Source organism: Lucilia sericata, unplaced genomic scaffold (genome assembly GCF_015586225.1).
Source record: "Lucilia sericata isolate MDLA Ls3-8-SP2 unplaced genomic scaffold, ASM1558622v1 Contig000208F_arrow, whole genome shotgun sequence".
NCBI lineage: Eukaryota > Metazoa > Arthropoda > Insecta > Diptera > Calliphoridae > Lucilia > Lucilia sericata.
The window spans coordinates 126,094-152,409 of record NW_023994236.1 but is presented as its reverse complement, the minus strand read 5'-3'; the positions used below and the strand labels follow the sequence as shown (position 1 = coordinate 152,409).

General features: G+C 31.6%; 1 protein-coding gene across 4 annotated transcripts in view; it reads left to right on the top strand.

The window, feature by feature from the left end:
• The window catches only part of LOC119602112 (FERM domain-containing protein 5), a 243,658-nt gene that overhangs the window by 187,157 nt on the left and 30,185 nt on the right, over positions 1 to 26,316 (top strand). For all 4 annotated transcript variants that reach the window (XM_037953456.1, XM_037953458.1, XM_037953459.1 and 1 more), the window contains one exon: positions 19,475 to 19,563. In XM_037953456.1, the coding sequence (XP_037809384.1) occupies positions 19,475 to 19,563 (89 nt within the window). The remainder of the gene's footprint in view (positions 1 to 19,474; positions 19,564 to 26,316) is intronic.

The window sequence follows — 26,316 nt, the reverse complement described above, 5'->3', positions numbered from 1 at the left end:
CAAAATTTCAAGTGGGCGAGTTCCCACGTCCACAGAAACTGCAACAGCTACAGTCTTCAAATTGGATAATTTTGACATACATATGAACATATGGGGATAAAATAGTCGGCCCTGCTATAGTGGGCTTGGCACCGCCCATATAAAAAATTCTTTAATTAAATTTTTCGGAGCAACTTTAGTATCAACATGAATATTTCGGACAAAAAATGGGCGGATTAGCAATAGGGGACGAGGCACCTCCCATATAAATTAAATGAAATCTTTTATCTGGGAAACAATTAGAGATAGAATCTTTAAATTTTGCACTTAGAACTTTAAAATGCATGTGAACATGTGGGGGGAAAACAAGCGGGCTTTCATTAGTGGGCTTGACACCTCCCACATGAATTAAATGCAAAAATATGTATATCTGAGAAACTGCAGGAATAACTTTTGAATTCATGTGAATATTTGGGTAATAAATTGGCAGACTAGCAGTAAGGCGCATGACACCCCATTTGAATTTAAAATAAGATTTCGTTTATCTGGGAAGCAGTTAGAATTATAATCTTTATATTTTGCACGAAGAACTTTAACGTCTATGTGAACATTTCGGACAGAAATGGTCGAATTTTCATTTGGAGGTCTTGGAACCTCTCATTTGAATAAAATACAAAAAATCGTATATATGTTTAAATTTGATTAATAAAACAGTTTAAAATATTATAACATTAGATCTAGTTGTCTAATTTACATTATTTCGAAATAATGTAAATTAGACAACTAAGATCTTTAATGTAAAAAAATTAGGAAAAAGTGGGAAACTTCTGTTAAACATAAGAAACTATGTAATACTAGCTTATTCTAAAATCTCTGCTTATGATATTTTCATTGGGATTCCAACACTTCCATAGTATTTCAGCCGCAAATTAATTATTTTAATTGTAATATTATCTTAAGATTGATAAAATTGTATCAAACAGTTATTCCAATCAACTTTACAAATAAAATTTGTTAATTAATTATGAAATTCAAAAAAGTTTAACCAAAGATGCTTTAGAAATATACACTCTAGTTCCTGGACAATATTTTTAATAATATTATTTATTTTAAATATTAATTGAAGTAATATTTGAATACAAAGCAAATAAAAGTATTCGAGACCGGTTTGAATAAAATCTTAAAATTTTGCGTGATAAATTCTAACATCCATGTGAATATTTGGGTAATAAATTGGCATGTATAGGAAATTATTAGAGATAAAATCCTCAAATTTTGCAGGAAGAAAATTTTTTCATAGGTTATTTTAATTTCCGTTGTAATCCTCAACCGGAAATTAAAATGGAGACACCACATAGAGGATAGGATCAACAAGTTACATCGGTGCTGGGCGATATGTAGGAGAAGTATAGGCATGAAATGGGGTCTTAGTCCTACTATGACAAATTGGCTTTATAAACGTGTAATTAGACCAATTCTAGCTAGGAGTTCAGCGTTCATGCTGCTTGGGTATAAGTGGTGCCATGTGTACTACTTCAACTAAGGCTCTGGAAACGTTGCTAGATATTCCACCCATTGAAACATATTTAAGATATGAGGCGGCGCTTACAGCCGAACGGCTCTTTACTTTAGGCGAACTGGCCAAAAGTGGTTATAGGACACGTCATCAATGTATACTGGACACATTGGAAGGTTATACACAATCATCGGACGTACCTGATCGTATACCAGACACAGAATATGTCGGAAACTTTGAAACGCTCATCCCAGATAGAATGTCTTGGTCAAGCGGAACATTAGAGCAAATACCATTAGGAATCCGTTGTTACACGGATGGCTCTAAATTGGGGTACAAAGTGGGGCTGGGGTTCTATATTGAAGACCCAGAAACAGAAATATACCACCGTTTACCAAATCATAACACAAGCTTCCAGGCAGAAGTACGAGCAATAACGGAATGCGTAAATTGGATTAGAATAAATATGGCGCCTACAGCGCTTAATATAGGTATTTACCGATAGCCAGAAGGCAATTAGGGCGATATCAGGCGATAGAACAAAATCTAAGACCGTATTGGATTGTAAGAAAGCTTTAACTGAATACTCTCCCAGAGGTAAGGTTCACATCATATGGGTACCAGCCTACTCGGGAGTAGTGGGTAACGAAAGGGCGAATGTAATAGCTTTAAAGGGAAGGGAGCTCGAGGCAGTTAACATGACAAACGCGAAACCATTCGACGCAACAAAAGCTGAACTAAAAATATGGGTGAGAGAATCCCATAAGGCCTCCTGGAATAATGAAACAGTTGGTAGAACCACGAAGATCCTATGATGAGAGCAAGACGCTGATGAGAGCAAGACGAAAAATCTCCTCAAAATGATCAAGTCCGAAGTTAGTATGATGGTACATATTCTGAGTGGACACACAGGATTACGAGCACATCTATGCAAAATTGGACGTGCGGATTCAGACGAATGTAGAGCATGTGGAGAGAACAGTGAAACTCTGGAGCACTTTCTTTGCCACTGCCAGGCATTCGTCGAAGTTAGATCCAAGTATCTTGGAAGTGATGTTATTCCGGAAATAACATTCCTGACTAACACTGATTGGAAGATTCTTAGGAAATACGTTCAAGAAACTGAGATTATGAATCAATGAAAAATAATTCATTCAGTTCCCATTTTTTTTTTCATGATAAGGACGTGCGGATTCAGACGAATGTAGAGCATCTGGAGAGTACAGTGAAACTCTGGAGCACTTTCTTTGCCACTGCCAGGCATTCGTCGAAGTTAGATCCAAGTATCTTGGAAGTGATGTTATTCCGGAAATAACGTTCCTGACTAACTCTGATTGGAAGATTCTTAGGAATTACGTTCAGGAAACTGAGTTTATGAATCACTGAAAAATAATTCATTCAGTTCCCATTTTTTTCATGATAAGGAGCGCACAACAGGCCCGATAGTGGCCAGGTGTATTTCTTCGGATTTGATGTAGTATACATTACCCTGATGTAGTATACATCAACCTACCTACCTATATTAAGATTCAAATTGACGTTTGGAAAACATTGTCAAAGCTATACCCAGTGTGCTTGCTACCGTAAAAACAATATAAATAAAAAACTCTCTTCATTCGCAATTCGGGTCTAAGTTGGAGAACAGCTCTCGCGTCATCGCGAGGAAGGAAGCTCAGGCTTGTGTTTGTTGCCTAGCTTTCGACGGAGTACATACATTTAAATGTTTACACATTTTTTAAAAAAGCATTAAATAACACCGTCTGACACTCAAAATTAGACACGAACCGAATGATATACATACGTCTGAAACTATAAAATTAATGGAGAAAAATGCGTTGTTAATTTTTAATTTCGTGACCCTGTGTCCCTTTTAAAGGATTTCAATGTTGAAATATATATATGTATGTACTCCGTCGAAAGCTAGGCAACAAACACAAAAAATATTTTAATATACTTCTGAAGAAGCGAACAAGAAGAGTTGTAAAATATTTTGTGTTATTTTTATTTTTTTCTGTAAGGGTCAAAAGATGTAACAAATGTCTTTCAAAAATTTTTTGAAAAAATAATATTCGAAACCTAAATAGATATTAAAGGAAAAAATTTAAAAGACATTTTTGACATATTTTTATTCTGACAGTGTAAAATAAAAATAATACAAAATATTTCCGAAATGATCTTATTCGCTTGACATCAAATTTGACATTTTTGATCAGTGGAAATATTTTTTTTTTTTTTTGGAAAATTTACTTTTTAAAACTTTGAAGTCCTTTAATAGGGACACAGGCTCACGAAATAAAAAACAAAAAACGAAGTTTTCTCCATTAAATTTACAGTTTCAGACGTATATTATCCGGTTCGTGTCTAACGAGTTTTTTCTCTTTTTGTCGGACGGTGTAAGCAATTTTTCAGTTTCAGACGTATATCATCCGGTTCGAGTCTAACGAGTTTTTTCTCTTTTTGTCGGACGGTGTAAGCAATTTTTCACATCGACACCCTGTATTCAAAAAGTGCTAAATCAATAAAGCCTACTTTTCAGGAGAGCAAAAAACTGTTTAATTCGTGAAATATTACACATAAAGACAATGTTTCGGTCGATAAAAAGAAACAAATAATTGTTCTAAGTTAGCGTGTTTTGTTCAAAGAATATAATACAAATTCCTTGTAATTATATGCGTTATTTTATCATTTTCCGAAATGTTTTGTTTAAAAGCGATAAAAGTAAAAAAAGTAGGTACCAATATCATTTGAAAAAAAAGTTATTTGCACATTTAAAAACTTTTTTATAATGAAAACAAGTAAGAAATTATAGTCGGGCGTGGCCGACCATATGATACCCTACACCAGTTATGAATATTAAATGTGATTTATTTTTCATAATAAAGCATTTATCTTCAATATTCCCTTGTTCCGATACATTTAAGCAATTTATGGATGAAAAACTAATTTTCTGAAAGAGGCTTTATATGGGGGCTAGGGGCAAATATGGACCAAGCCCGATAAAATTTTGTGAATATATTTATATTGACATAATATTTTATTGTGCTGAATTTCATCGCGATGTTTGTGTTTATAAGCCAATTTGGGACATTCAAGTAATTTTCTGAAGGGGACTTTGTATGGGAGCTAGGGTCAAATGTGGCCCGATCTTTATGAAATTTGGCAGGGTCATCAAGACTTCTATAAAACTTAGTTGTGCCGTATTTTACCGATATATCTGTATATTTAACATAATTATGAGCTCAGAAGCCCTTTTCGGGGGGTTCTGTTCTATGGGGGCTAGGTGAAATAATGGACCGATTTTAACCATTTTCAATAGGCTTCGTCCTTAGGTCAAATAAAACGTGCGTGCCAAATTTCATCCAATTATCTTGAAAATTGCGACCTGTACCTTGCGCACAAGGTTTACATGGACAGCCAGCCAGCCAGCCAGACGGACGGACATAGCTTAATCGACTCAGAAAACGATTCTAAGCCGATTGGTATACTTTAAGGTGGGTCTAGGACGAATATTTTTGTATGTTACAAACATCAGCACAAATCCAATATACCCTCCCCACTAAAGTGGTGTAGGATATAACAAGATTTTCGTTTCCGGGGTTTTACGAAAGTATATGAAACTGCAATACAATTCCGCACAAACAAAAATGTCCCATCAACTCCGCTATTTCCCTTAAAAAGGTGTCTTAATAAAAGATTACATCCCAATTTTATTTTTTGTGATTTTCTAAAGCTACAAATCAAAATGTATTGAGTTGGTACAACATTCACAAAAGGTATCAAAATAGTACCAAACAACTAATAATTAGCCCTTTACCCGTTTATTTGCGATTACCTGAAAACATGTATTTCTCTTTTTTATGTTACACTAGCTATACCCAGTGTGCTTCGCTACCCTCATCGTAATGGAATAAAATAAATATTATTGTAAATATATATATATCTGCAATATCAAAAAGTCCCCTATTTAAATTTATGTTTATATATTCAATATTTTAGAAAACTCAAAAAGTACCAATGAAGTACGAAAAAGTAACAAAAGACCTCTTTTATTTAATTTCATGTTCCTAAGTTCAATATTATAGAAAATTAAAAAAGTACCAGTTGAAGAACGAAAAATTACTAAAGGGTCCCCTTTTATAGATTCTCATTAACTCCGGGCTCCACATGGTTAATTTCATGTTATAAAAAACACAAAAAGTACCTTTTGAAGAACGAAAAATTACCAAAAAGTCCTCTTTTATATGTTCTCACTTACTCCGGGCTCTACGTACTTAATTTCATGTCTCTAGGTTCAATATTATAGAAAATTCAAAAAGTACCTTTTGAAGAACGAAAAAGTTCCGAAAAGTCCCCTTTTATAGGTTATCACTTAATCTTGGCTGTACTTGCTTAATTTCATGTTTCTAGGTTCAATATTATAGAAAATTCAAAAAGTACCTTTTGAAGAACGAAAAAGTACCAAAAAGTCCCCTCTTATAGATTCTCATTTACTCCAGGCTCTATATGCTTAATTTCATGCTTCTAGGATCAATATTATAGAAAATTCAAAAAGTACCTTTTGAAGAACGAAAAAGTACCAAAAGTCCCCTTTTATAGATTCTCATTTACTCCAGGCTCTACATGCTTAATTTCATGCTTCTAGGATCAATATTATAGAAAATTCAAAAAGTACCTTTTGAAGAACAAAAAAGTACCAAAAAGTCCCCTTTTATAGGTCCTCACTTAATTCGGTCTCTACATGTTTAATTTCATGTTTCTAGGTTCAATATTATAGAAAATTCAAAAAGTACCTTTTGAAGAACAAAAAAGTACCAAAAAGTCCCCTTTTATAGTTTCTCACTTAATCCAGGCTCTACATGCATACTTTCATGTTTCTATTTTCAATATTATAGAAAATTCATAAAGTACCTTTTGAAGAACGAAAAAGTACCAAAAAGTCCCCTTTTATAGATTCTCATTTACTACGGGCTCTAAATGCTTATTTTCATGTTTCTAGGTTCAATTTAATAGAAAACTCAAAAAGTACCAGTCGAAGGACGAAAAAGTACCAAAAAGTCCCCTTTTATAGATTCTCATTTACTCCAGGCTCTACATGCTTAATTTTATGTTTCTAGGTTAAATTTTATAGAAAACTCAAAAAGTACCAGTCGAAGGACGAAAAAGTACCAAAAAGTCCCCTTTTATAGATTCTCATTAACTAAGGCCTCCGCATGCTTAATTTCATGTTTCTAGGTTAAATTTTATAGAAAACTCAAAAAGTACCAGTCGAAGGACGAAAAAGTACCAAAAAGTCCCCTTTTATAGATTCTCATTTACTCCAGGCTCTACATGCTTAATTTCATGTTTCTAGGTTAAATTTTATAGAAAACTCAAAAAGTACCAGTCGAAGGACGAAAAAGTACCAAAAAGTCCCCTTTTATAGATTCTCATTTACTCCGGTATCTACATGTTTAATTTCATGTTTCTAGGTTCAATATTATAGAAAATTCAAAAAGTACCTTTTGAAGAACGAAAAAGTACCAAAAAGTCCCATTTTATAGATTCTCATTTACTCCGAGCTCTACATGCTTAATTTCATGTTTCTAGGTTTAATTTTAACGAAAACTCAAAAAAGTACCTGTGTAGAACGAAAAAGTAGCGAAAAGTCCCTTTATTATTAATTTCATGTTTCTATTTCAATATCATAGAAAACTCAAAAAGGACCAGTTGGAGAATGAAAAGTACCAAAAAATATCACTTGATACCGGGGTTCCAAATAACACCCCATTAGGATATTTAGTGTTTCTAAATTTAAAAATTTTATCTAAATTGGATCATTGTGGTTGAATAAAATCAAATTTCCCGTTTTTACCCCTTTTGGTACTTTTTTCTTCCCCATTAACGAAATAAAAATTCTATTCCAAAAATTTGCAACATCGTAGTGGGAGCTCGTTTTTATGTATTCATATGTATAAGTTAATAAACCAAAAACAATGTTTTATGAAAAAAGTACCAAAAATAGGTACAATTTTAACCCCTTAAATGTCCGAATATCCAAAAAGTACTAAATTCATATTTTTATTTTTTCGTTAAGTTATGAAGGAGTCAAAAATATTTTTTGAATGTGCACTGGTTTAAAAGATACATGGGGTGCGAAAAAAGTACCAAAATACAGTTTTTACCCGTTTATTCCCTAAAGGGGCCGAATTTTAAAAAAGTACCAGACACCTGTCCGTTTATTTTTTAAATGAACGGCGAGAAGCTTTAAACTGTTTTTGTATCTTTTCTAGTTTAGGAGATATAAGGTTACCGAATTTACCCGTTTTTACCCTTTTTTACCCCCTAAACATTCGTATTTCCAAAAATCCCGTCTTAGTGGATCTATTTGGCGGGAGACCAACCTCCTGTCCAAATTTCAGCTCTTTAGCTTCAACCGTTTAGGCTGTGCGATGATGAATCAGTCAGTGAATCAGTCAGTCAGTCAGTCAGTCAGTAACGTTAGAATTTATATATATAGATTAAAATATGAATATTAAAATGTTTGTTTATAAAACATTTTGAGCATACACACGATTTCTATATACACAGAAAAAACTAATTTAAAAAAAAATTTCAATTACACTATTGATCAAGTGTTCAATTCATTTTGTATTTGGGCCTCCGGTAGTTTAGTGGTTAGTGTTGTAGTCTGGTAGACCGGAGGTGGTGGGTTCAATTCCAACCTGAGGCACTGGTTAAAGAGCGTACAACAAGCCCGAAAGAGGTCTAGGTATATTTCTTCTGATTTGATGTATATACATCCTCCTTTTAAACTAACTACTAACTACTACTACTAACTAACTACTACTAACTAACTAACTACTACTAACTAACTAACTACTACTAACTAACTAACTAACTAACTAACTAACTACTAACTAACTAACGAAACTAACTACTAACTAACTAACTAACTAACTAACTAACTAACTAACTAACTAACTAACTAACTAACTAACTAACTAACTAACTAACTAACTAACTAACTAACTAACTAACTAACTAACTAACTAACTAACTACTAACTAACTAACTAACTAACTAACTAACTAACTAACTAACTAACTAACTAACTAACTACTAACTAACTAACTAACTAACTAACTAACTAACTAACTAACTAACTAACTAACTACTAACTAACTAACTAACTACTAACTAACTAACTAACTAACTAACTAACTAACTATGAAAAAAAAAATACTTTTTAATAAGTAATTCTAAATCTTTAAAAAGCTAGATCATAAATATTTTCGCTCTTGAACAAACAATAACACTGTGTGACACTCAAAAACACTCATTACTCGATATAATGCTTTTATAAACCTAGATAAGTAGATCATTTTACCATTTTTAGAATCTTCAATATACCCTAAAAATCGGAAGATATTGGAAAAAACGCTTTTAGTTGACTAGACAGACCAAAAAAAATGATATCTCAAAATTTTCTCAACCGATTTAATATTTTTCAACTGTTTTGAAAATAGTTTCCTTTGTTCTTTTTAAAAAATATACACACTTTTATATTTTTTATGGAAATGTGTAAAATATTTAGATCTAAATACAAATTTTAATATTTTTTCATTTTTTTACGATTCACGATAATTTTTGACCCACACTTTATTAGAAAACCTATTTTTTAAATATTTTTTATTTTAGCCCATATTTTGATGAATAAAATAATCGTAAAAAAATTAAAAAAAACAAATATAAAAATTTGTATTTAGATCTAAATATTTTACACATTGCTTTATACTTTGTGAAAAGTACAAAGAAAACTCTTTCCAAAACAGTTGAAAAATATTAAATCGGTTAAGAAAATTTTGAGATATAATTTTTTTGGTCTGTCTAGTCAACAAAAAGCGTTTTTTCCAATATTATCCGATTTTTAGGGTATATTGAAGATTCTAAAAATGGTACTGTAATCTACTCTACTAGACCTACCAACTTCCTTAGGTCTCGCGATGAATGTATTGATTTTTTGTAATTTTTATCCCCTTTTGGTCCGCTTTTCCAAAAATAATATACCCTATTGATGCTTCCAAATAGATATCTATCTATGTTCCAAGTTTAAAAAAAATCGGTCCAGCCGTTTATTCATGGTTGCGGAACAAATAAACAGACTTATCATAGAATATTATAGATCTTAATATTAAATTGATTTGTGAAATTGCTTTAAATTTTTTGGAAAAACATTATTCAAAATCTAAAACTAGCTTAATGTACTCGTACCCAGCCAAAAATAATTGATGTTATACTTTACAAACCACATCTTAATCACATCTAAAAATGCGATTACATACTTTTCACTTTTATAAACCAAATATTTCCTTACAAATGAAACCCCAGTTAAAAGTGAGGAAAGATAAGTATAAAAGTCACTACAAATAATATATTCGAAGTACTTTAAATTTTGGTGAAAAAACAATGAAATTTACATAAGCGTGTCATTGAAAGAATGTGGTTTGTTTTTGACATCCAAATATCGGATTTTTACTGCTTCTAAAAATAAAATTAGATGAAGTTCAAAGTTGTCAAAAATTAACAAGAGCCCTCCAATGTCACTCTAATGTAAAACATGTTTTTTATATTTTTTATTTTATAAAATATTTTATATTATTTAAATTTATGATTCTTTATATTTAGTGCGACAGCGCATGTGTGCTAAGATAAAAAAATCAACCCTTGTCTTGTCACACATGCCTTTATGATATTTATTATACCCTCCACCACCATCAGTGGTGATAGAGGGTATATATAACTTTGTAATTCCGTGTGTAACACCAAGAAAAATTCATCTGAGACCCAACAAAGTATATATATTCTGGGTCCTTATCAAATTCTGAGTCGATTTAGCTTTGTCCGTCTGTCCGTCTGTCTGTGTAACACACGCTCACGATAAAACAAAGCAAGAGAGTTTATGAATGTTATTTTTATGAATCAAAATTTAAAACAACCTCAAAAAAATAAGCATTTTTTACACATTCTCATGTAATTTTCTCGAAACTTCGTTTCTACATAAGAGCTTGATCTCTGGTGAAAATTGCCAGAATCGGTCCACAATTTCATATACCTCCTATGCAAAAGTACATATTCCCGGAAAATGGGTTTTTTGTTAATAACTTCCGCCACAATGCCGAAATCTTCACAAAATTTTACAAATTAAAATCTTATGCCAATAGAATTCATTCAGAGAAAAAATTTTCTGGATCGGTCCATAATTGGACATAACTCCCATACAAGGTCCCCTCCCGAAAATCACTTAAACGCGAATAGCTCATTACTAAATTAAGATATCCATATAAAATTTGATATAAGTATTACTCATATGCACAGAAATATTACTGTGAAATTTTTTCCCGATCGGTCCATAATTGGTCATAGCTCCCATACAAGGTCCCCTCCCGAAAATCAGTTAAACGCGCATAGCTCATTACTACATCAAGATATCCATATAAAATTTGGTACAAATATTACTGATATGCACAGAAATATTACTGTGAAATTTTTTCCCGATCGGTCCATAATTGGTCATAGCTCCCATACAAGGTCCCCTCCCGAAAATCACTTAATCGCGCATAACTCATTACTTAAATAAGATATCCATATCAAACTTGGTACAAGTATTGCCCATATGCATAGAAATATTATTGTGAAAGTTTTTTCCGATCGGTCTATAATTGGTCATAGCTCCCATACAAGGTCCCCTCCCGAAAATCACTTGAAACCACATAACTCATTAGTAAATGAAGATATCCATATAAAATTTGGAAGAAGTATTGCTCATATACAGAGAAATATTACTGTGAAATTGTTTTCCTATCGGTCCGTAATTTATCATAGCTTTGTATAGCAGCTTTCAGAAAAACACTTAAAGGCACATAACTCATTTTACTCTCATACTAGGTCCCCTTAAATGCACAATATTTATTACCAAATATTGATATAGATACAGAATTTTTAAATTTTGTCTTTATATACATAATTGGTCCTTTTACAAAATCTCTTAAACACACATTACTCATTACCAAATAAAGCTATTGATACAAAATTTGGCACAAATATCAGTTTTGTATACAAAAATTCTATATCAAGATTTTTTCACGATCGGTTCATAACAAGGGTGCGGTCGGTCCCATACAAGGTTCCCTTCAGAAAACCGTATTTAACTAGTTGCATTATCATTTTGTGTAGAACAAAATTATATATATGTATTTTGAAAATCTTTAAATCTTTCACACACATGCATACATGCAAATTACTAAATATTGCTAAGCGCTATAAAAATATAAAAGAAAATGGCGTTTGCAATGTTCAATAAATCTTGGAATTGTAGTAGACTTAAGTTGTTTAAATCTTGGGATTTTTCTATTTAAGACATGAGAAAACTTATTTCTACAAATATTTGATCAATTAGAAAAGTATTAACATAAAAGTAGCTGGTGGAGGTTATTTAAGATTCGGCTCTGCCGAATATAGCACTCTAACTTGTTTTCATTCACTTGATAAGATTGAATGCACATTAAGTCGCATTAGGTCTTATCATAGTTCTAGTTAGTTTTGTGATCAAATTAAAAAACAAAAATTTGAATTGGTATAGAGACCAATCAAGATAAAAACAATAAATTTGGAATATAATTTATTGCAACAACAACAAATTGGATGTTTTATACAGATACCAATTACAAACAGATAATAAATTTGGAATACAATTTATTATAAACAAAATAAAACTAAAAATTGGAAATCTAAACAGATTCCAATTCTAAAACCAAAACGTTTAAAAACAAAAACAATCATTGGAAATCTAAACAGATTCCAATTCTAAAATCAAACAAAAAAACAAAGCAAGAAAATGTTAAGCGAAGAATGTTTAAAGCAGCTGGAACGGCAAAATCAACTATTTCTGAAAAAAATTGATGAAATGTTTAAAGATTTCAGAACTAGCATTTTGAAATGTCAATCTATAGACTCAGCTGATGAGGAGAAAGCTCATCAGAAAGACGAAGAAGAAAGAACCATAGCTACAAATAAAGAACATTTTGAAGAGGGAAATACAGATGTGGTTAAGTTTACTATTTATGATCCTAACTTTTTTAAAAGAACCACAGAGGAAGTAAAGAAGCATTCAGGTGGTTCCGAGGATGATTCTTTAAATCAAGCTGGTGTTGCATTTGAAGCCGAAGAAGGTGCATTAGCCAGAAATGAAGAACATTTTGAAGAAGAAAACACAGATGTGGTTGTGTTTACTATTTATGATTCTGTCTTTTTTAAAACAAAAACAGACGAAGTAAAGAATCAGTCATGTGATTCAGAAGATGATTCCACAAATGATGCTAGTACCGCAGATGGTGCTGAAGGTGTCTTTGGGGAAGAAAAACCCTTCATCAAATGTGATGAGGCTTTAGCAGTCGACCTAACATGGGTAACTGGTGCTGTGCTGGATAAAGAAAAGGCCAAGGAAGAAGAACTTGAAACTATTGTTTTGGACAAAGCCAAAGATGGTCCACAAACGCGAGCAGTACATCACACCTCTTCTATATTTTTGCTTAATTTAACAACCTCCATAACCAATACCAAAATAGAGGTTGTGTGTAAGAAATTCGATGGTTATTCGTGTGTAGCTACCCTGCCAGCAACTCAACTAACTTTAAATGCATTAAAAGCCGACTTTTTCATCAACTAGTTATGGTTGATTCTTGGATTATTTTTAATGGAGCCAACTGACTATTTTAACATGGCGATGTCCTACGCAGTAGTCAATTGTCTGACTCTGCATGACTTTTCAACTGGCTTAAAGTTAGTTACTAAAAAATTTGCTTAAAGGTAATTCTTTATTAACTAACTTAAAGTTAGTTGCAGAAAAGTCAAGTAATAGTTTTCTTTTGTATTCCCTACTGTATTAATTAATTACATTTTAATTAGGTATATTTAAAATTTAACTACTAGTTATCTAAATTACATTTCGCTTTAATACAAGTTATGATATTAGTTCGTTAAAATTAATAGACATCAGTTTTCTGCAGGGGAACTAATAATAACACCGGTTTCCATTAATTTATGAATGATTTCTTCATTATTTCCATGATTCCCATTGATCCAAATCTAAAATAAATTTTAAAATGTTATGTGTAATGTTAACTGTTAATGTATTATATTTACAGTATTAATCAGTAGAATTTAGAATTCAGGGACCTGCATTACATTGTAGTTAGCTTATAGTCAGCCTGTAAAAGTAAACCAGAAGTGAATTTTTCTCGTAGTCGACTACAAAATTGCTGGCAGGGTATCGATAAAGAAGCAGATGGCGGTGACAACAATCAATATGCAGAAGAAAAATCAAATTTGGATAAAGATAGAGATGGTCCTTTAAAACTATGATACTGGTATTGTCCTGGAAGCTGTTGAGAAGAAAATAAGCGAGGAGGAGACTGCAGCTATCGATGATGAAGGAATAGATGGTGCCGCAGAAGACTCCGATGATAGAGAAGAAAGACAACAAGAAGAAAAACTAAAAAATAGAAAAGCCTGGAGAAGAGAAGACGGCCAAATTGTGGTCATGTGTGCCAGGGTATTTTTGTCACAAGTTCCGGAAAAGAAAGCAAACCAAGGATTCTTTTGTGGATAAAATAATAAGTTATAATTAAGCATTTTACAATTCATATTTTACTTTTTCCCTCGGCAGAATGTTCAAATCACTTGAACATGTTTTTTATATTTTTTATTTTATAAAATACTAACTATACCCAGTGTGCTTTGCTACCCTAAAAGCAATATAAATAAAAAATTTTCTTAATAATTTTGAAGATTCTAACTGCAATGTTTTCCAGAGATGCATTTTTTCCGAACTTTAATTAAGATTTTAATGTAATCGATGACAAAGTAAAAAAAAAATCTAATATTTTCCCAGATATACGAAATTTTGTATTTAATTCATATAGGCCAAGACCCCATTGAAAGTCCGCCCGTTATTCTCTAAATGTTCACATTAATGTCAAAGATCTTCATGTAGAATTTGAAGATTCTAGCTCTAATAGTTTCTCAGATATACGAATTTTGCTATTTAATTCATATGGGAACTCACAGCCCCAGATGAAAGTCCGCCCTTTTTTTCTCCAAAATGTTCATATGTATAATAAAGTTCTTCTTGCAATATTTGAAGAATCTTGTTCTATTAGTTTCCCAGATAAGCGAAATTTTGTATTTAATTCATATGTGAGTTGCCAAGCCCCCCATTGAAAGTCCGCCCGTTATTCTCTGTTCACATGAATGTCAAAGTTCTTCAATTAAAATTTGAAGATTCTAGCTCTAATAGTTTCTCAGATATAATAATTTTCCTATTTAATTTATATGGGGGCTCCAAGCCCCCCATGACGAAAGTCCGCTCTTTTTTCTCCAAAATGTTCAGATGAATATTTAAGTTCTTAGTGCAAAATTTGAAGAATTTAGTTCTATTAGTTTCCCAGATAAACCAATTTTTGTATTTTATTAATATGGGAGGTACTGCTCCCCTCATGGATATTCCGCCAATTTATTTCCCAAAATGTTTACATGGATGTTAAAATTACTCGTGCAAATTTTTATATATTCTAACTATATAGGTTCCAAGATAAACGAATTTTTGTATTTAATTTATATGGGAGGTGCCACGCCCCCTAATGCTAATCCGCCCACTGTTTGTCTTAAATAATTATATTGATACTAAAGTTGCTCCGACAAAATTTGAAGACTCTACTATTATATTATCTCAGATATACTAATTTAATATTTTCTTAATATGGGCGTGGCATGTCGCCCACATGAAATTTCAACATAAAAAATAGCCTATAGTTTCTTCCAGACATACAGGAAGAAACTGTGAAAATTTCAGGAAAATCGGTCCAGCCGTTTAGCAGTCTATAAAGCACAAACAAACAAACATACATACATACAAACACACTTTCATTTTTATATATATAGATTATTTAATGTTAATGTAAAATTAATGCATTAAATTCAAAAATATTTAATGTTAATGCAAATTTAATGCATTAAATGTACCCATGTTAATGTTATTTTTTAATGTTGAAAAAATTGTTAATGCATTAACATATTTAATGCACTTATCCCAGGTCTGTCTAATAGTTTGTATTGCTAGTCCACCAATTTATTACCCAAATATTTACATTTATGCCAAAGTTATTCGTGCAAAATTTGAGTATTTCAGCTCTAATAGTTTCTGAGATATACAAATTTTTGCATTTAATTCATATGGGAGGTACCAAGCCCCCTTAAAGAATGTCCGCCCGTTTTTCCCCCACATGTTCACATGGATTTTAAAGTTCTTCCTGCAAAATTTGAAAATTCTAGCTCTAATTGTTTCTCAGATAAACTAATTCTTTTATTTAATGCATATGGGAGGTGCCTCGCCCCCTATTGCTAGTCCGCCTATTTTTTGTCCTAAATATTCATGTTGTTAATAAAGTAGCTCCGAAAATTTTGAGAACTATAACTGTTATATTTTCTCAGATATACTAATTTAAGATTTTATTATATGGGAGGTGTCACGCCCACTATAGATAGGCCGCCCATTTTTTCCACATATGGTCATATTGATGTCAAAGTTGTCCATAAAAAATCTGAGGACTCTAGCTGTTGCAGTTTCTGAGATATGCAACTTTTAATTATTATTTTGGATGTAGGCGTGGCACTTCGCCCACTTAAAATTTCTAAATAAAAAGTAGCCTATAGTTCCTTTCAGACATACAGGAAGGCACTGTGAAAATTTCAAGAAAATCGGTCCAGCAGTTTAGACTTCAAACAAACAAACCCACAAACAAATCCACAAACAAACCCACAAACAAATAAACACACATTCATTTTAATATATATATATATAGATTTTATATTATTTAAATTTATGATTCTTTTATTTAGTGCGACAGCGCATGTGTGCAATACTAAGATAAGAAAAATCAACCTTTGTCTTGTCACACATGCCTTTATGATATTTATTTTTATCACTTGCGTGCTATACCCACGAAGTGATAAGAAGTTTCACTTGATAAGATTGAATGCACATTAAGTCGCATGAGGTCTTATCATAGTTCTAGTTAGTTTTAAGATTTTTATATTTAGTACTTAAGATTTTAATTTTGTAAATAAAATCAATGTCTTACAAACATTCAACGAGTGCATTACAAAGCACTCAACAATAGAAGTGTGTAAAAAAAATACGCTTCAACACTTTATTTTTGTTGTGTTGTGTTCATCTTTCCAGCAAAAAATAACGAAGTACTTCCAAAAGAATAACATTTATCACCACTTCAAAAGTAGCACTAATTGAATTTTTTACCTTCCGATGAAGTGATGTTTAAAGATTCCCGAAGAAACGAAAATAATTTTATTTTTTCAATGTTGAAGATATATTTTTTGTTCTGCATTTTTATGAGATGAAATATATTATATTTGGACTTTTGTATTAAATGTTTCTATTACCCTAATTAATGTTAATATTATTTAAGTTAAATTAGTTGTATTCTATAATACTACAATTTCACTTCCGAATAACTTCCAAAAAAAGAGCATTAAAATTACTTCTTGAGAATGACTTCAGAAGTAGTGAATTTGGAATCATAGGACATCCCTCCAATAACAAGCCTGTGTTAAAATCATCACTTCTTCAGGTCGTTTTCAGTACTTCCATGGAGTAAATTCTACTTCTTTTTCGCTTCTTCGGAAGTTCTTTTTTAGCTGGGTTGTTAATATACAAAATTAATTTAAAATAAATTTGATGTTTTAAAAATTGGGTAAAATTTTTATGGAAGTTAGCACTTATTTTCTTCAATAAAAATTAAACATTGAGATATCATATTAACATATTACTAAAAGAACAAAAATACTTTTTTGGTTTGAAATTTTTACTAGACGTGGATCATTGAGGAATCCTTTGCCATCAAAAACTGACTTTGTCCCATGATTGAGTTAGCACTTTCTAAATATAGGGTGAATATATTTTTTTGGAATGTTGTAAAGAATTTAAGTTTTGCAGAGTATTCAATTGATAAATGAATCACAATAAGCGAGATATTTGTATGAAACCGATTTTTGTAACTTTTGACCCCTAATACCTCCCTTAGCGTACATGGGATTAATGGTGACTTTTAGACCCCAAGGCGAAGCCATTTACCTACTTTTATTTAGAGTGTCATTAGAGGAATGTTGTTCATTTTTGACAACTTTGAACTACATATAATCTTATTTTTAGAAGCAGTAAAAATCCGATATTTCGATGTCAAATAAACCACACAAAAAAAAAATAATTTACAACCCAACAAAAAAAGTGTGGAAAAAGATGTAGTATTTTCATCAAAACTAGTAACCCGAAGTGCTTCAAATTCGGGTGTAAAACCTATGAATTTTACATTAGCGTGTTATTGGAGGGATGTTGTTCATTTTTGTCAACTTTGAACTACATTTAATCTTATTTTTAGAAGCAGAAAAATCCGATATTTGGATGTCAAAAATAAAACACATTCTCTTAATGACACGCTTATGTAGATTTCACTACTCTTTCGCCAAATCTTGATGTACTTCAAATATGTTATTTGTAATGACTTTTCCACATCTCTTTCCTCACTTTTAACTGGGTTTTCATTTGTAAGGAAATATTAAATCGCATTTTAAGATGTGATTAATATGTAGTTTTTAAAGTATGGCATCAATTATTTTTTGCTGGGAATAATTAAAAAAATATGTTGATCGCTAAAAAATTTATTAAAAATTCACTACAATTTCAAACAAATTTTTTACTAAAACAAACATGAATATCGTTAAATTTAAAATTAATTATCAAACAAATTTTTTGCTAGAATCGGCAAAAATCTTTATTGAAAAATTTTTAGATTTAAATCAAATATGTTAATATAAAGAAGTAAAATATTTACTGAAATTCTCATATAAAATTTAACAAATTTGTTTATCAAATCTGCAAATAATTTGAATACTGAAAAGAAGAAATTTACTTTTTTACTTACAACACTTGTAAGAAACTCCAAATTTTATTTCTCCTTTTTGAAACTATTATTTTGTACTGTTAAAACTGATATACTTATACATTAAATGTTATAAACCAAATAAAAATTATATCAATTCATTTTTGTACATTCCAAAAGTTGTTTTGTTGTTGCATTCCACATGCAGACATAAAAACATAACTCAAACAAAAACATTTATATTATAAAAATATTTATAAAAGTCGAAATTAAATTTAAACAAGCGATTGTTTAAATTGGTCATATTTTTTTGTGCACATTCTTTCAATGACACGCTTATGTAAATTTCGTTGGTTTATCACAAAAAATTGATGTACTTCGAATGTGTTATTGTAGCGACTTTTTTACATCTCCTTCCTCACTTTTAACTGGGTTTTCATTTGAAAGGAAATATTTTTTAGATGTGATTAAGATATCGTTTGTAAAGTATGACATCAATTTTTTCTTTCTGGGAAATTAAACTTAAAATGTAAAGAAATTAATTTAGCTTATTTCGTTTGTATAATTAATTTAATATTTTGTCATTATTTATATATCTGTGGACCTTTCTATATTCGATTTGATTTTTTTCTCTTTGACAACATAAACTTATGGCGCAAAGTTCTGTTCACAATCACTGTAGCTACAACTTGCAACTTGATTGTGAATTGAACAATTATTTTCCGCACAAATTACCGCATACGTGATCGAATAAGCGTTCATATCGAAACATATTTTAATAGCGAAGAAATTAAGCTAAAATTCACTAAATTTTTGTTCGAAATCTAATGCCATCATGTAAAAGAGAAAAATAGCGATGAATTTTACTCGATCATGCATGCGGAAATTCGGTTCCATTTTTTCATAAATTATTTTGATAAATTAACCTTTTGTGTTTGATATTAATATTTGCGTTAAATAAATAATCAATTAATTTTCTTTTATTTAGAAAAAACATACAATTGGATTTAAATGTTCCTCTAATGTCACATGTAGATATCTATGGAGATGCGCTATTGAACAAATGTTATTTTTTACGTAAGTGAAAATCTCTTTAATTTTTCATTTATTGTTTACAAAAATGGCGTCATGAAATAACTCCCCAAAACAAGAATGAAATAACTCCCTAAAAATTTGCTCAGAAAGCAAAAACAACGAAATTTGTGGTTTCAATTCGCTTTTTGAGGCATTGTTTCACAATTAAAATCGGGAGTTATTTCATTATGAAATAATTCCTCAAAATTCAAATATTTTTTGAGTTATTTAATTTTTTGTTTTTGGAGTTATTTCATGACGCCTACAAAAATAATGGTTGAGAAAAAATGGCCGTCAAAGGAGTTTACAAATAAACGTCATTAATTCCAACCTTAGTTTATTTTCTCTTTTAATTTCTTATTTAAGAATATAATTTTGTTTATTATGTAATATGTAGTACGTAAAAATATTAGAGTATACTCCAAGCTTGTATGACCCAAAAATTCTCTCCCCTTCCACAATTTTTCTTTGGGTTGTAAAACTGGCGTCATGAAATAACTTCCCACGAAATAACTCCCCAAAACAAAAATGAAATAACTCCCTAAAAATTTTTTCAGAAAGCAAAAACAACGAAATTTGGGGATTTAATTCGTTTTTTAGGGCATTATTTCACATTTAAAATGGGGAGTTATTTCATTATGAAATAATTCCTCAAAATTCAAAAATGAAATAAATCCCTAAAAATATTTTTGGGGAGTTATTTCATTATATTACATTTGTCACACGAAATAAAAAATATATGTCTGATAGCCGGCCTTCGGCCGGGCGCAAGGATTTTATCCTCTAGGTTACATTGGACACCGGCTTCGCTAAGGATACATTCTCCTTGTATCAAAAGTGTTCGGCCTTAGGCTGGCTATTTAGGAAATCTTTATTAAGCGAAGCCGTTGTTTGACATAGAGTAGAAAGTTTTTGCGCCCGGCCGCAGGCCCGCTTTTAAGGGAATCTTTATTAAGCGATTAAACTGAAATGTATTAAACTTTGAAGCCCCACTCGAAAGTATGAGCGACCTACTTTTTTTAGAAATGTCCGACTTGTTCCATAATTTGTTATTTTTAAATAGGAACTTATTTCATTTTAAAATTAGGGATTTGTTTCATATGAAATAAATCCCCAAAAAATGGGGTGTTATTTCATTTTAATTTAGGAAGTTATTTCATTTCGTTGGGGCTTTTTTTCATTTTTAAATTGGGGAATTATTTCATAATGAAATAAGTCCCCAAATTTAGGGAGTTATTTCATTTTTGTTTTGGGGAGTTATTTCATGACGCCGAAAAACTAAGTCAAAAAAATTAGCCTTGAAAGATAAAGCTTGCATGTACCACAACGGATCTAGAGTTTATAAGGGGAAAAATTATTTTTACTAAAGATTTTGCAGCTGATATGTTTTTATATTTTATTGTGAAAAAAATCGTATTGTACTTCGTATTAGTTTTTCAAAAAGACATGGTTAGGTTAGGTTGATAGGAGGATGTATACTATATCAAATCCGAAGAAATACACCTAGGCCACTATCGGGCCTGTTGTGCGCTTCTTTTTATGAAAAAAAAAATAAAAAATCACTGAATGTATTATTTTTCAATGTTCAGAAACACAGTTTCCTGGACGTAATTCCTAAGAATTTTCCAATCAGTGTTAGTCAGCAATGTTATTTCCCGAATAATATCACTTCCAAGATACTTGGATCTAACTTCTAACAAAGTGCTCCAGAGTTTCACTGTCCTCTCCACATGCTCTACATTCTTTTGAATCCGCACGTCCAATTTTGTATAGATGTGCTCGTAATCTTGTGTGTCCACTCAGAATATGTACGTACCATCACACTAATTTCAGACTTGTTCATTTTAAGCAGATTTCTCGTCTCGCTCTGATCAGGGTTACCCCATAGAATCTTTATAGTTCTTCCCACTATTTAATTATTCTAAGAGGCCTTGTGGTATTCTCTAACCCATATTAAATAATTCAGCTTTGGTTGCGTCGAATGGTTTTTCGTTTGTCAGGACAACTACCTCGAGCTTCCTTCCCTTTAAAGCTATTACATTCGCCCTTTCGTTGCCGACTACTCCCGAGTGGACTGTTACCCATATGATGCAAACCAGAGAACAGAAAGAAACCATTCACGTTTTCTGACCACTCTCAAATTCATTGTTTTTACTTGACAATAATCCCGAGTGGCCTGTTACCCATATGATGCAAACCAGAGAACAGAAAAAACCATTCACGTTTTCTGACCACTATCAAATTCATTGCTTTTACTTGACAATAATACAAATTTGCATTGCCTTTATGACAATATCTTTTTATATGACTTTATAAATCAAGCAACGAAATAATTCAATGCCACATGAAAAAACTAAAAACATTCACACCATTCGTCCAGTATTTGTTGCAGAGTATGAAAGCAAACGAAACCTTTCGCAAATGTTTATATAATGTACAATACTAATACTAATGTACATGAGCAAAACTAAAACAAAAACAAGTAAGAAATTACAGTCGGGCGTGGCCGACCATATGATACCCTACACCAATTGCGAATATTAAATGTGGTTAATTTCAATAATGTAGCATTTATGTTAATCTTATATAGGTTCCAAATAATTTCTGTTCATGTACGGTTGTATGCTGACTAGGAGAAATAAAAAACCGATTTCAATCATTTTCAACAGCCTTCGCCATTGGATCCAGAGAATAGTATGTGACAAATTTTAACAAATTATATTCAAAATTGCGATCTGTTGCGTGCACACAAGGTTTACACGGTCACAATGACGGACATAGCTTAATATGGACAAATATTTTTGAGTGTTACAAACATCACCACATTGTGCCGACTTTTGGATAGATAGTAGTATATTATACGCAGTTAAAAGATAAAAGGCCGTAATCGGAGGGTCCGGATGTATGGGAGCTAGGGCAGAAATTGAGCCGATCCTTATAAAATGTATTATTAGGAATTATCTATATACATATATAAAAATTAATGTGTGTTTGTTTGTATGTTTATATATTTGTATATCTGGCAATAGGCTACTTTTTATTTCCGATCATGGCGAAAAATGACAGTGTTATTTATACTTATATCAAACTTAGTTGTGCCAATTTTTGGAAAGATTGTTGTATATTTGTCGTAGTTATGAACTAAAAGGCCCAAATCGGTAGGTCCGGTTATATGGGGGCTAGGGCAAAAATTGGTCCGATCCTTATACAATTTAATGTCGACAATTATGATTATATAAAATCTATTTGTGGCAAATTTCATCGTGATACTAGTGTTTATAAGTGAATTGTGGACATTGAAGTCATTTTCTGAAGGGGATTTTGTATGGGGGATAGGGTCAAATAATGTCCGATCAATATAAAAATTGACAGTGTTATTTATAATTAAATCAAACTTAGTTGTGACGATTTTTGGAGAGATAGAAGTATATTTGACAAAGTTTTGAGCTAAAAGGCCCAAGTCGGAAGGTCCGGTTATATGGGGGCTAGGGCAAAACTTGGTCCGATCCCTATAATATTTATTGTTGGGAATTATGTCTATACAAAACTCATTTTTGAAAAATTTCATCGTGATACTAGTGTTTATACGTGAATTGTGGACATTCAAGTCATTTTCTAAGGGGGACTTTGTATGGGGGCTAGGGTCAAATAATGTCCGATCTTTACGAAAATCACTAGAATTATTAAGGCGTATATAAAACTAAATTTTTCCAATTTTTGTGGAGATAGTAGATCATCTAACATAATTATGAGGTGAAAAGCCCTATTCGGGGGGTACGGTTGTATGGGGGCTAGGTGAAATAATGGACCGATTTCAACCATTTTCAATGGCGTTCGTCCTTGGACCAAGAGAAGTGCATGTTCCAAGTTTCATCAAATTATCTCAATTGCGATCTGTAGAGTGCGCACAAGGTTTACATGGACACACAGACAGACAGACGGACGGACGGACGGACAGACGGACATAGCTTAATCGACTCAGGAAGTGATTCTGACCCGATTGGTATACTTTAAGGTGTGGGACCAATATTTTTGGGTGTTACAAACATCAGCACAAACGCATAATACCCTCCCCACTATAGTGGTGTAGGGTATAATTAAATTAAATCAAACACACTAAATGAATTTTTCATAAAATACGTTTCTACTTTTGTTTTCTTACTTCAAAAGTATTTGTTATACCCTACACCACTATAGTGGGGAGGGTATTATGCGTTCGTGCTGATGTTTGTAACACCCAAAAATATTGGTCCCACACCCACCTTAAAGTATACCAATCGGGTCAGAATCACTTCCTGAGTCGATTAAGCTATGTCCGTCCGTCTGTCTGTCTGTGTGTCCATGTATTGAAAATGGTTGAAATCGGTCCATTATTTCACCTAGCCCCCATACAACCGTACCCCCCGAATAGGGCTTTTCACCTCATAATTATGTTAGATGATCTACTATCTCCACAAAAATTGGAAAAATTTAGTTTTATATACGCCTTAATAATTCTAGTGATTTTCGTAAAGATCGGACATTATTTGACCCTAGCCCCCATACAAAGTCCCCCTTAGAAAATGACTTGAATGTCCACAATTCACGTATAAACACTAGTATCACGATGAAATTTTTCAAAAATGAGTTTTGTATAGACATAATTCCCAACAATAAATATTATAGGGATCGGACCAAGTTTTGCCCTAGCCCCCATATAACCGGACCTTCCGACTTGGGCCTTTTAGCTCAAAACTTTGTCAAATATACTTCTATCTCTCCAAAAATCGTCACAACTAAGTTTGATTTAATTATAAATAACACTGTCAATTTTTATATTGATCGGACATTATTTGACCCTATCCCCCATACAAAATCCCCTTCAGAAAATGACTTCAATGTCCACAATTCACTTATAAACACTAGTATCACGATGAAATTTGCCACAAATAGATTTTATATAATCATAATTGTCGACATTAAATTGTATAAGGATCGGACCAATTTTTGCCCTAGCCCCCATATAACCGGACCTACCGATTTGGGCCTTTTAGTTCATAACTACGACAAATATACAACAATCTTTCCAAAAATTGGCACAACTAAGTTTGATATAAGTATAAATAACACTGTCATTTTTCGCCATGATCGGAAATAAAAAGTAGCCTATTGCCAGATATACAAATATTTAAACATACAAACAAACACACATTAATTTTTATATATGTATATAGATAATTCCTAATAATACATTTTATAAGGATCGGCTCAATTTCTGCCCTAGCTCCCATACATCCGGACCCTCCGATTACGGCCTTTTATCTTTTAACTGCGTATAATATACTACTATCTATCCAAAAGTCGGCACAATGTGGTGATGTTTTTAACACTCAAAAATATTTGTCCATATTAAGCTATGTCCGTCATTGTGACCGTGTAAACCTTGTGTGCACGCAACAGATCGCAATTTTGAATATAATTTGTTAAAATTTGTCACATACTATTCTCTGGATCCAATGGCGAAGGCTGTTGAAAATGATTGAAATCGGTTTTTTATTTCTCCTAGTCAGCATACAACCGTACATGAACAGAAATTATTTGGAACCTATATAAGATTAACATAAATGCTACATTATTGAAATTAACCACATTTAATATTCGCAATTGGTGTAGGGTATCATATGGTCGGCCACGCCCGACTGTAATTTCTTACTTGTTTTTTATTGTTTTTAATATCTACTTCTTAAAGGTACTTTACATTATGTTATTTTGTAATAATACAAAGTATTATTTGAAAATGTATTGTAGTTTGAAATATATCAAGCTTTTAAATTTTTTTTAAAATCTATATCTTTACAAAATACACAAGTTATTTATAGTTTTCTTTTGGATTTTAATTTGTAAATTAATTTTCTTTTATTTTAGATCATAATATTTTTTATAATCCATTTGAAATTGAAAATAAAGCAAAAAATAGGTTTTATAATACATGAATGAAAATTGTTCAATACAGTTTGACAACAAATTTGATTTTGTATTAAAGACAATAAAACTCTGATATTATTACAAAGTATTGTAATGTAAAACCCCGTTTAGAGTTTATAAAAAAGCGACTTTTGGAGAAACCGGTTTTCGGTTAACCAAAAATTGGCTATTTCTAGAAAACCGGTTTGTCGGTTAACTGAGTATGAAAAAAACGTTAATTATACCCTACACCAAAAAATATTAAATCAAGTCATTCTTGCGCCAATGTGAAAATAATATTTAGTTAGATTAACATCAATTTAACTGATTTAGTTCATATTTATGTATCTGGTACATGCATCCGAGAGATCATTACTAAATCGGAAGTATTATTTAGGATAATACAAAACATAGTTATATTTTTTGATTTTTGTAGAAATACTAGAATAGTTAACATATTGTGAGCTCCAAAGTGCTACTCTGATAGATTTCAACCATAATAGGCTTCGTCCTATTAAATTTTATAAAATCATCTAGAAAATTGCTGGAGAAATTTAAACCTATTTAAATCAAAAGTGACAAGAAATGTTTCTGCAGAAAGTTTGTTGCACATATAGCAGTCCAGCTGAAGAACGGTTTTCCCTGATTTTATGACAATTTTATCTCGCAACAGTGATTATTATGCATTCCATAATAATGTAATTTCTGAAACAAAGCGATATCAACCTTCTTTGTTGAATGCTTTCAAGCAACTAAATAACATTTTTGTATTTTTTACGTTCTTGTTAAGAGCGAAAATCTTTATATACAGAA